We start from the raw sequence: 13205 nt of genomic DNA on the forward strand, positions 1-13205 counted from the left end.
GTCATTACAGATGGATTTTAGAAAGGCTGAGCAGTGCGGCATAGCAGAAACAGACAATGTTTACTGCCCTCCATAAAATACAACTTTGCAACAATTACATTATTCACAGATCCTAAACATCAGCAAAACAGCCTTGAAAGTGCTTATAAAAGCCTCTTCTCACCTTCACGTCGAGCTTCCTACTGAAAATAAAATATTGGTTATAATGAATATTTATGTACAAAATGTTGCTGTACAATAGGAAAACATTGCTAACTCCAGTTTTACAGTTTCCGAATTTCGTTCCTGGACTATGTAAGTGGCCACCTATTGCAGATCTTAAAAGGACCAGTCCACCTTCTGTAAATATATGGGTGATGACGAATAACTGATACAACTTTTATGCCATGTACACACGATTGGACATTCCGACAACAAAACTGTGGATTTTTGTTCGAAGGTTGTTGGCTCCAACTTGTCTTGTATAAACACGGTCACACAAATGTTGGCCAACAATTACGAACATAGTGACGTACAAGCGAGCCGATAAAAAGTAAGTTCAATAGTCATGTGATATCTCCATTTTGAACGCTAGTTTTCCGGCTCTTACTTGATTCCGTGTAATGTTTATGCAGAATCACTGTGACTCTTAACCCCTTTCTCCTGATGCATGCTGGGGGAGGGGCTGTACCAGGAAGTCATGCACAGTATATGTGGGACTGGAAGCAGCAGCATGATACTTAGAGGGAGATCTGTTGTATATGACTCCTCCATGTAAGAATGTACATCACTTTCTGAGCGAGTAATAAACCCTTCCCTGGTTAAGAAGTGCATCCAGCCTGTGTGTAACTTGCTGAGCAGACACTGGCAGCATTGCTAGCAACACCCTGAGAGACCCTGTGTCAAAGGGACATAACACTGAGCATGCGTGAACTTTTGTGGGACAGACTTGTGTACATTCGATCGGAAAGTCCGACAACAAAGTTTTGTTTGCGGAAAATTTGAGAACCTGCTAGCCGACATTTTTTGGTGGAAAGTCCGCCGATATACACGGTCAGACTTTCAGCCAACAAGCTCCCATCCAACATTTCCCATCGGAAAGTCCGATTGTGTGTACACGGCATTAGTGTTACTATGGAAACAGGAGTATGTCAATGCAATGCAAAACTCCTATTTACAGTGCCTTGAAAAAGTATTCATACCCCTTAAAATTTTCCACATTTTGTCATGTTACAACCAAAAACTTAAATGTATTTTACATGATAGGCAAACAAAAAGTGGCACATAATTGAGAAATGGAAGGAAAATAATAAATGGTTTTCAAAATTTTTTACATATAAATATTTAAAAAGTGTGGCCTGCATTTGTATTCAGCCCCCTGAGTCAATACTTTGTAGAACCACCTTTCTCTGTAATTACAGCTACAAGTCTTTTTGGGGATGTCTCTACCAGCTTTGCACATCTAGAGAGTCACATTTTTGCCACATGTTCTCATGTTTTGCCACATGTAAATTGGATTTAGGTCTGGACTTTGACTGGGCCATTCTAACACATAAATATGATTTGCTCTGAACCATTCCATTGTAGCTCTGGCTGTATGTTTAGGGTCCTTGTCCCCCAGTCTGAAGTCTTTTGCAGACTCAAATGCCGCATACACACGACCGGTTTTCCCGTCGGAATATACTGTGAAGGTTTTTCCGATGAAGTTCCACTGAAACTGTCTTGCGTACACATGATCACACCAAAGTCCGATCGTCAAGAACGCGGGGACGTACAGCACGTACGATGGGACTAGAAAAATGAAGTTCAATAGCCAGTAGCCAATAGCCTCCGTCTCGTACTTGCTTCAGAGCATGCGTCGTTTTTGGTCCGGTGGAACAGCATACAGGCGAGCGGTTTTCCTGATAGGAATTGGTTCCGTCGGAAATATTTAAAACATGTTCTATTTCTAGGTACGTCAGAATTAAAAAAAAAAAAAAAAAAAAAAAAGTCAGATGAGGCATACACACAATCATAATATACGATGAAAAGATTCTGTCTTGACTTTTTCTGTTGGACATTCCGCTCATGTGTACGCAGCATTAGTTGGGCACCAGACACTTTGAGAATTCAAAAATAGATTTATTTTCTCTTAACAGAACTGGGGAGAGAGGGTTAGGGCCTGAACACCCTTAGGCAGATGCAAAATACTTGGCAGACTCCGAGACAAAAATCGGAATAGAAGAACAGCTATACAGTTCAAGGACCTTTAAGCTGAATTGCAGCAAACTATCTGTAGACCGCTGTCTCCTATAGCAACTGATCTGGTAACTTCAACTTCAGTACGAATCGCAACTCACAGTATCCTGTTCTGGATCCTCTCACTGAGCTCCCAGTCTCTCACTAGACTCTTCAAATCCCAGCCGCTACTGGATGCCTTGAGCTCCTTCACAACTATCCCACTGTGGCTTCCAAGTGTCACCAACACTGTCCCACTGGGTCCCTGACTTTGCTCTTCAGCTAACCTGCTGAATCCTCTGCAAGCGTCAGCCATACTGTTCCACTGGGTCCCTAGCTTGACTCTGCTGAGGCTTTCCTAACTTAGTTATCCTTGCTATCTGGGTTCTTTGGACAGAGTTTCGTAACTCTCTTTGGGCCAATAAACCACACGGGGTGAATGCTTGTAATCTGGCCAAAAATAAATACAGGTTGGCATTGGGGCAGTCCACATGGCTAGAGCCATAGACTGTTCAATGCAAGGAGGACGTGTATTCCACTCAAATGGAAACAATCCTAACCACCCTCGATGGCCTATTGGTTCTCATAAATCCAAAATCTTTAGTCCATGGAAAATCTTATTCCTTCTCGTAATTATAAAGGTGCATAGCTCCCAACTGTCCCTGACTTTGAGGGACTGTCCCTCTGTCCTCCTCATGTGTCCCTCATTTTGGTCTGATCTGTATAGTTGTATATAAAATGCACTGTTTATCTTTCAAAAAGTGTTTCCCAGTGATAAAACTTTCATCCAATTTCTAAATTGCTGCATTTGTACATTTTAAAAGCCAATATAAAAGGAATAGTAGTGGTGAAAAAAAAAAAAAAAAGTACTTGTGGATTTAATTAACCTTTTTTTGGTTAATTCTCCTTTAGGCTCGATTCACATCTATGCATGTTGCTTTTGAGCGTTTCTGCAGTGCCTTCTGCGGTGCTTGCCACTTTTTTGGACACACATTTTTACCATGATTTGCATCTTTTTTACACTGTATGTAGCTGGTTGCTAAGGAGGGGGCCGGAAAAGCCGCCCGCCGCATCCCTAACAGCCAATGAGTCATCAGCTGTCAGCGGCTTCCAGCGCTGAATGTAAAAAAAAAAATTGCCGGTTAAAAAAAAAAAAAAAAAAAAATTATGAAAAAAGTGTGAGCCCCCCCCCCCATACCGGGCCCTTGGGTCTAGTGGATTCGGACGGGACTCCCTCACACCAATTTTTTTTTTTCAAAATGGCGCGGGGGTCCCCCCAAAATCCATACCAGACCCTTATCAGAGCATGCAGCCCGGCAGGTCAGGAAAGGGAGGGGACCCCCCCACCACCATACTAGGCTGCATGCCCTCAACATGAGGGGATGGGTGCTTTGGGGCAAGGAGAGGCTTCCATCTTGCTTCCATGTTGATGGCGACAAGGGCATCTTCCTAACAAACCTTGCCAGTGGTTGTCGGGGGTCTGCAAGCGGGGGGCATATCGGAATCTGTAAGCCCCCTTTAACAATGAGGGCCCCCGATCACAGGCTTCCCCCCTATGTGAATGAGTATGGGGTATAGTTGTACCCCTACCCATTCACCAAAAAAGTAATGTAGTGTTAAAAAATACAGTAGACAGTTTTTGACAAGTCTTTTATTAAAATTGTCCTCTTCTCCGCTTCTTCCTCCGGTCTTCCTCCATGTTCTCCTGCATCTTCCTCCTCCGGGCTTCTCATTCTCCTGCTGCTTCTTCTTCCGCTCTTCTTTCTTCTGTCTTCTTTGTCCGGTGTTCTTCCTCTGCTGCTGCTCCCGGCAGTGCAGTTGCTGTAGATCTGAGGGGGACATGCAAGGAAAATAAAAAACAGCATTTTAGCTTCACATGATTGGATGATAAAATCAGCAGAGTTTCCTCTCATTTCAGATCTTCCCCTTAGATCTAAAGCTAATGCACTTGAAAGTGCACTTGTAGTGCAAAGTGGATTTGCCTTTAGTAAATAACCCCCACAGCAGTTGATCTCAGCAATATGTGTTGTGAGAATTTGATGGGAGTTCAATTTAAATATGGATTCAAATTTCAGTCCAAATTTCCAAAATTCTGAAGCATTTTGTTACGTTATTCGGAGCATTCGGTAAAAAATTTTATATTGCAATTCAAACTAGGGTATTTGGATACAAAAAAAATGTATCCGAATATTAATTCGGAAACAAAACGAACTGCACATTGAGAATATTGGCTGATGCTATCTTTGACCTTTAGCCCCCGTTCACACCAAATCCAACTTTTACATTTGTGCGACCTCATTTGAAGTCGCATGATTTTAAAGCTGCAGATCAGTGCGACTTCAGGTGCGACTTGGCTGTCAATCTGTGCAACTTCATGCACAGAGGTCTATGCAAATTGCATCTGAAATCGCAAAAAAAAAAGAGTGCAGGATCCTTTTTTTCAAATCGGTGCAGCGACACATTGATTTGAACTGTTCCATTACTGACAATAGGGTGTGATTGTCATGGGATTTGGACCAGTCAAATCGCATGACAAGTCACACCGGTGTGAACGGGACTTAATGCCAGATGGCTACTATCTGTTCGAATACGTCCAACTCCTCTTGTATAACATATGTCCAGTCATAATGATCTATGGTCTGTCTTTATTCATTATAGCAAAGCTCCATCCAAAAGGGGAAACTCCGCTTGTTGGCTACCCCACCCCCCCACTGCCACATTTGGCACCTTTCAGGGGGCAGCAGATACCTGGCAAAACTCCCACTTCTGGGTAAGATTTCCGCAATTATTGTGTGGCGATCTACGAAATTTTCAACCCCTCCTCCTTCCCTTCCACTGCCTTCTGGGAGGCACACAGGTCCCAGAAAATAACGGGACGAGTCTGAAAGTGCAGCGTGACTCACGCATGCGCAGTACGAGACAGGCTGTGAAGCTGCAAAGGCTTCACTAACTGTTTCTCTTGGTGAAGATGCTGGCGCCTTCACCAGGAGCCGATGGATGGATTGGCTTGGGGTACCGACATTGCACGATCCCTGGGCAGGTAAGTATTATATTATAAGTCAACAGCAGTGGCGGCCCATGCACTGTGGGCACATGGTCGCCGGCCCCCCCATCCATGTCCCATTCAGGATGCCGGACGTATGGATTCCTATGGTGGGGGTGGTATATTTTGAAGAACCTGATTAGAGCCAGAGGCTCTAATGACTTCAAAATAGGGTGGACTCGGGCCGCAGAGAGTGGGCCCTGATCCCACCCAATTGTGTGACAAAAGCAAATAAATTTTCGCTATTCTCACACTAACCTTCCTCCCGGGCAATCAGGAGGCAGGACATCAGACCTGCTTCCTGATTGGCCAAAGTGCCAGGTCACCCTATTGGATGCCTTGCGCTTAGGAAGAGAAGCGAGGAGACTCGCAATAGAGCGGAGGTTGCCGCATCTCTGAAAGGTATGTCCGCCTGGCTGAGTCAGCTGCACCCCCCCTGCGTGCGGATCGCGGCTCTGGCACCCCCCCCTCGGGAGTTAGAGCCGAAATCCGTGCTTGTGGGGGGGGGGGGCATGCCAGTGCTGTGATCCACGCGTGCGTGGGGGGAAGGAACCAGAGCCACAAAACTCTGCGAGTGTGTGTGTGTGTGTGTGTGTGTGTGTGGGGGGGGGGGGGGTCAGTGGGCACGGTGGCTGCATTTGGTGTGCACAGGTGGCTGCATTTGATGGGCACAAATGGCTGCAATAAGTGGGGGAGGGGTTTCAGTATTTTTCAGTTTGTTTACGCCCCCCCCCCCCCCAAAAAAAATTTGGAGCACCAGCTGCCACTGGTCAGCAGTTACAGTATTTGTAGCTGCTGACTTTCAATTTTTTTCCCCCATGCTGAAAATCCACTTTACGCAGCCTTAATCCTGTTTTGGTTTCTGGTATTAAATAATAATAGTTAAAAAAAGAATAAATTACACCACCACACATCTGCAATACACAGCTGTGTAAAGTCTAAGTAGGGTATTCCCATCCCTTTTGAGAGATTAGATGGAAATTTCATAGTCAGAGTGCAGTCAGAGGATGTGACTGTATAGTTATTCCAGGTAAATGAAAATATTGAAGCATTTAGATCTGCATGACAGCCAGGCAACTAACATTCTCGAAAGGTCAGCAATAGGTGTACCATTAATAGGTAATTATACACCTGCATGTTTTTCTCCCATATCTCCAGTAGGTGGCGCTGGCAAGCTGCAGGCTGTTTGCTTCCACTCCTCTCTTTCCTATGAGAAGCAGTATAGAAGAACTTGCGTGCATTCATTGTAATCCTCCAAATCCGCTAAAATACATCCAGCTACTGGGAGTATGCTAACCAGCTTCAGAAATCATTACCAACTATCCTGTGGCAAAGAGGGCTGAGCGTTACCTCTGCAGACCAGGCTGTTCGATTTCCCCCTTTGTCGCAGTATTTACCAGTAATTCAGACATGAAGAAAGCCGTCCTGCACAATTTTCTAGAAGAAAACATCCGATCAAGTATTTTCTTAATTTTTTTTCCCTGGTGCCAACATGGCAACATACTAAACCACATGTATGCTGCCATGGATTAGTGCCAGGAAAGGAAAATTACGGTAAGAATTTAATACAATTTTCAATTTCCCTGGTGCCAAAATGGCAGCATACATGTTAGTATACTACCATTGATTGGTGCCAGGAAAGGAAAATTGTGGTAAGTATTCAATCCAATTTCCCTTTTTTTTTTTTTGTTTAGGCCTTTTTCACAGGGCAGCCAGATGGCGGTAAAAACAGGCAGTCGAGCCCCTGACCACCTAAAACCTAACATACAGGGGGCAGTATTCATGTTGTAGCCGTCTTGCTTTGCATAGCAGCAAATTGTCAAGTTGAACAGGACTGCATCGCTACCGCACGGCAAACACTTGGCTTATGGTTGTGGCTCATTAGTTCCATTTTAGTTCACTGTTCATCAAAAGGAAAAGAGAACAAAAAAAACAAAAAAACAAAAAAAACAAAAAAAACAGAAGCATTCAGGAGGTCGGAAGATTGCATGTACATGGCAAGATGTTCTCTGCTGTAAATGAAGGGCATGTTACTAGGCTATTTTCTCTCCAAGTCAAATGTCATTCCTTCATAAAGAATTGAGTGAATCAGCAATATACTGCTTTATAAGCTAACAATCATAGGAAATCAATACCGTATATACTCGAGTATAGGTCGATCCGAATATAAGCCGAGGCCCCTAATTTACCACAAAAAAAAAAAATGGGAAAACTTATTGACTCGTGTATAAGCCGAGGGTGAGACATGCCTGTCCATCCCTGTGTGTCCGTCCAGCCTACCCGTGTGTCCGTCCAGCCTACCCGTGTGTCCGTCCAGCCTACCCGTGTGTCCTGTGCCCCTGTGTCCTTCTGCAGCCTGTGTCCTTCTGCAGCCTGTGTCCTTCTGCAGCCTGTGTCCTTCTGCAGCAATCTGCATGTAAAAACATGCCAGGATCGCCGCACCTCTTCTCGTCTGTGACAGACGGCGGCCATTCCACTGTTCAAAAGCCGCGCCTCCGTCTGTGATAGGCGGAACACTCAATTTCCCAGCAGTCAGTGTTCCGCCTATCACGGACATCCTCTCATCCTCGTCCGTAGTATGAGGATGAGCGGATGTCCGTGATAGGCGGACCACTGACTGCTGGGAAATTGAGTGTTCCGCCTATCACAGACAGGGAGACGCGGCTTTTGAATAGTGGAATGGCCGCCGTCTGTCTGCACGACACGCTGATCGGGTAGACAGACGGCGGTGACTCGAGTATAAGCCGAGGGGGGCACTTTCAACCTAAAAAAAGGGGCTGAAAATCTCGGCTTATACTCGAGTATATACAGTACTATGATCAGCTCCATCTAGGGTTGCGACTAGAGGTCGACCGATATATCGGCCGGCCGATATATCGGCCGATATTTGCCGTTTTTTAAATAATCGGCATCGGCAGATTGTGTTGATAAAAAGCCGATTCTACAGTGGGACTTTGAAATGACTTCTGTAATTAGTCAGTGTGAGTTGCCTGAGTCCTCATAGCAACACTTTCCTCCACTCTGGGCAGACTGCCAAGAAAAGAACTAAATGATACAATGTTTACACTTCTGAATGAATGAAGTCATCTCTGTGTAGAAGTTCTCAGTTTAACCATTTAAAGACTAAATCTTTTCTGACACTTGTTGCTTACAAGTAAAAATCCTGTATTTTCTGCCAGAAAATCACTTAGACCCCCCAAAAATTATATATATTTTTTTAGCAGAGATCCTAGGGAATAAAATAGCGGTTGTTGCAATATTTTATGTCACACGGCATTTGCACAGAGGTCTTTCAAATGCATTTTTTTGGGAAAAAAATACACCATTTAAAAAATAAAAATAAAATAAAAACAGTAAAGTTAGCCCATTTTTTTTTTTGGTCCAAAAGTTTTGACTACCCGTTTTTATTTAATATATAGGTATTTTTTTTTTTTAAATCTAGATCATACATACAAGTAAACTGATTGGAGGTTTGTTTTGTTTAATAAATGTTTAAAGCGGGAGTCCGCCGGGACTCCGCGTTTTTTTTTTTTTTTTTTTGTTTTTTTTAAAGCCAGCAGCTACAAATACTGCAGCTGCTGACTTTTAAAATAGTGACACTTACCTGTCCAGCACGCCCGCGATGTCGGCACCCAAAGCCGATCTCTAGATCGACACTCGAGTGCTGCCGCCGCCGCCATCTTGGGTATGGGAATCAGGAAATGGAGCCTTTCGGCTTAATTTCCCGGTTCCCTACTGCGCATGCGCGAGCCGCGCTGCGCAATGAGGACGGTCCCCGCTGCCTCTGGGATCTGTGCGTTTCCCAGCAGGCAGCGGGGCACTTGCGGAAGGGGGCAGGCACTTGCGGAAAGGGGCGTAATGTACGCCCCTTTCCGCAGTAAACTAGCCCGGAAGTGGGTGCAGTTACCTGGATTATCCAGGTAACTGCACCCCCCTCCCCCCTGAAAGGTGCCAATTGTGGCGCCGGAGGGGGGGAGGAATCCGATGAGCGGAAGGTCCATTTTAGGGTGGACCTCCGCTTTAAGTGTAAGAAATTTTCTGTATCACTTATGAAGGCTGCTTTCACACTGGAGCGGGCAGACGTTAATGGTAAACCGCAAGTTTTAGCGGCTCTTTACCATCATTTTAGCGGTGCTATTTGGCTGCTAGTGGGGCACATATAACCCAGCTAGCGGCCAAGGAAGAGATTAAATGCGCCCATGAAGCACCGCTGCCAAATCGCATTGCATGCGCTTCGGCAGTGGTGCCCATTCATATCAATGGGCAGGAGTGGTGGAGGAGCGGTATACACCACTCCAAACGTGCTGCTTGCAGGACTTTTTTTTTTTAAGATCCTGCCAGCGCATCGCCTCAGTGTGAAAGCACTCTGTCTTTCACACAGACTGCAGGGGAGCCATTTTGCAGGCACTTTACAGGCGCTATTCTTAGCCCAAAAGCGCCTTAAAAAACGCCCCAGTGGGAAAGGTGTGTTAGATCAAGGGGGATTAAAAATAAATAAATAAAATAAAAATCGGCCTAACATATCGGCCCAAAAAAATCGGCATCATATATCGGCTATCGGCCGCCATGATTTCTAAATATCGGCATCGGCATCGGCCAGAGAAAAACCCATATCGGTCGACCTCTAGTTGCGACCTGTCTGGTTTTGACCCGGACAGTACGGGTTTAGGAGGCTGTGCCCGGGTTTCCCTTTGCCTCACACCCGACACCATTTCCAGCTGACAGGGGTACCATGGGGCCTCCTTTTACGAGCCCCAGCACACAGGGGGACCTGGACAGCAGGGGCAGCGGAGCGGCGGGCGGGGGGAGCAATTACAGGGCAATCAAAACATATGAGAGAGAGAGCGGGCGACAGACAGCTGCTGGTGCGGAAGGTTTTAATAAAATAAATGCTTAAAAGCAATCCACTCACTCTCCATGTCAGAGCTGTATATGTCAGTCTGAAGTTGGATGTCCCATTCTCCCCTCCGATCCACGCTGCTCTTATCACTGAATCGCTGGAGGAAGCCAAGGATACAGAGCTGCGGGGAGACTGCAGTGAGCCGTCAGCCTGGGATGCTGTGACCAATCAGAGCATTCCAGAGGCTTAAGCACGCCTCCATCATCAGAGGCTGACAGTTCACATGAGTTTCCCGATTCAGTGATAAGAGCAGTGTGGATCGGAGGGGAGAATGGGACAGCCAACTTCACAGACTGACATATACAGCTCTGACATGGAGAGTGAGTGGATTGCTTTTAAGCATTTTATTAAAAACTTCTGCACCAGCAGCTGCCTGTCACCTCTCTCTCCCTTATGTTTTGACCCTTCTGTGTAATTGCCCCCCCCCCTCTGTATTTGCATGGGCCCCTCCTGTCACACTCTGCCCCCCCCTCCTGCCACACTCTGCATCCCCCTCCTGCCACACCGGGGTACTGATGTAAAGAAGACTACTAATGTAAATTGAGATTTGAAAAGAGGGTCTCTTGATTTAGGAGGGCTCCTAATGTAAAGAGGCCCTTGATATGTGGAGTTACTGATATAACAGGCCTCTGCTGTTGTGAGGGAGGACTCTGATGTGAAGGGGGGGGGGAACTCTGATCTCATAGGCGGACCATTGATGCTCAGTACAGTGCTCCTAATGTAAAAGGGTGACTCCTGGTGTAAAGGGGGACTCCAGACTCCTGAAACCTGATGAAGGGGGACTCCTGATCTAAAGGGGACTTAAATGTAAAAGGGGGATTCCTGAACTAATGGAAGTGTTTAGGGGGGCACTCATATAAAGGGACTCTCATATAATGGGGGTCTTTAATCTAATAGGGCACTGATATAAGGGCACTCTGTTCTAATGGGGGGTCTCTAAGGAGAGGTAAAAATTTGCTGTGCACTGTTAAAGTGTTCGGGTTTAGCTTGAAGAAAAGGTGGCAACTCTAGCTCCATCTAAAGGCAATTTTTTTTTTTATTCGCTCTATTCAAAATAACAGTGGAACTAGACTTTATCTTAGGGCTATAAACCGAAATTGCTATTTAATAAGTTTTTAATATTTAAAATAATTTCACTCATCCATCCATGTCTCCATGCTTTAACTGTTCAGAAAGCACTTTGAAAAACACCCCCCTTGCACTTCTAGATGCGACCAACTTGGGTAAGGGCTGATGATTCATGGAGCATTTATTTCCTGTAATTCATCTGCCCATACAGTGCATCCAGAAAGTATTCACAGCGCTTCACTTTTTCCACATTTTGTTTTGTTACAGTCTTATTCCAAAAATGAACTAAATTCATTTTTTCCGCTCAAAATTCTACAAACAATACCCCAAAATGACAACGAGAAAGCCGTTTGTTTGAAATCTTTATACATTTTTTGAAAACCTTCCTGAGTCTAACAGGGCATGCAAGGCAGGAGGGTGTGCTTAGATGAGAAAGCCCCTCCCCTCCCATGAAGACTCCTGGGATGTATGACATCATTTTGGTCTAGGCCAGAAACCAGGAAGTAGCAGAGAAATAAAAAAAAAAGTAAATATACCTTCCTATCTATTTACTATGTTAGCAGCATAGGGATTAAAAAGTTCATTCTGATTGAGAGAGTTTAGTTTCACTTTAATAACATTTGACCTGGAAAGAAAATAGTCTAACAACAGTCGATTTAAAATCTGCACCACATTTATTTTTATTTTTTTAATGGAGGCCTTAAATGGAAGTAAACCCTTCCAAACAACTTTGACCTACAGGTAAGCCTAGATTAAGGCTTACCTGTCGGTCCAAGTAATATCTCCTAAACCTATATGGTTTAGGAGATATTTGCCCGAAAATGGGCACCGCTGTCTACGGCGCATGCGCCGTAGACAGCGGCGCGCAGGCGCACTAAATGCGGCAAGTCCAAGAATGGATTTGCCTAATTTGTCGACTCCCGTGCGCATGCGCGGGAGTGACGTCATCGCGGCTCCGCCGAATGGCAGCGGAGCTCCGAGACGCGACTCCCGTGCGCATGCGCGGGAGTGACGTCATCGCGGCTTCTCCGCCGTCATTCGTCGGAGCTGCGAGAGACGCCACAACCAAGATGGATGCGGCGGACTACAGATGACAGCGGCGACTTCGCTGGCTCCTGTGTCAGGTAAGTGACACATAATGAGCTACTATGCGATGCATAGTAGTCCATTATGCTTTACCTTTGCAGGGAAAAAAAGAGGAAGTAAACCCATCAGGGTTTACTTCCTCTTTAGTTCTATTTGATCTTAGCTATTTAACCACTTGCCGCAAAATCACATAACTGTACGCCATTCTGCTTCAAGTGTTTGTACTGGGGTAAGGTGACCAGATTTTTAACCGCTTCCCACCCGCCCTATGGCCGAATGACGGCCTTCGAGCGGGCGGCTTCCTTCGCCTGGCCGTCCCTGTTTACTTCCGCAATGCGCGCCGCCGGGGGCGCGCATCGCGGAAGTATTGTATTTGCCGTGTCTCCCGGAGACAGGCGAATACAGATCGCCGTGAACGGCCAATCAAAGCGGCCGTTCACAGCGCGATCGCAGCTACCAATGGGAGATGATCTCATATGTAAACATATGAGATCATCTCCCATTGCCGTGTCTCTCCCTCCTCACACAGAGACAGCGTGTGAGGAGGGAGAGCGATCTGTCAGCCCCAGTGCCAGCCCCAGTGCCATCTGCCAGTAGTGCCAGTGCCGCCCGCCAGCCCCAGTGCCGTCAGCCCCAGTGCCGGCCGTCAGCCCCAGTGCCGTCAGTGCAGCCAGTGCCACCTGCCATCCGTCAGCCCCAGTGCCGCCAGTGCCACCTGCCACCACCAGTGCCACTTGCCAGTGCCACCTGCCACCACCAGTGCCACTTGCCAGTGCCACCTGCCACCACCAGTGCCACTTGCCAGTGCCACCTGCCACCACCAGTGCCACCTGCCAGCCCCAGTGCCACCTGCCAACCCCAGTGCCGCCCCCAGTGCCGTCAGCCCCAGTGCCGCCAGTGCCACCTGCCAGC

General features: G+C 46.2%; 1 protein-coding gene across 2 annotated transcripts in view; it reads right to left on the reverse strand.

Moving 5' to 3' along the window:
- LOC143924116 (uncharacterized) overlaps positions 1-13205 on the reverse strand; it is a 57710-nt gene continuing 44505 nt past the window's right edge. For both annotated transcript variants that reach the window (XM_077448172.1, XM_077448171.1), the window contains one exon: positions 1-4025. In XM_077448172.1, the coding sequence (XP_077304298.1) occupies positions 3813-4025 (213 nt within the window). In that variant the 3' untranslated portion in view covers positions 1-3812. The remainder of the gene's footprint in view (positions 4026-13205) is intronic.

Source organism: Lithobates pipiens, unplaced genomic scaffold (assembly GCF_037356315.1).
Source record: "Lithobates pipiens isolate NorthernLeopardFrog02 unplaced genomic scaffold, aLitPip1_a1.2 Scaffold_22, whole genome shotgun sequence".
NCBI lineage: Eukaryota > Metazoa > Chordata > Amphibia > Anura > Ranidae > Lithobates > Lithobates pipiens.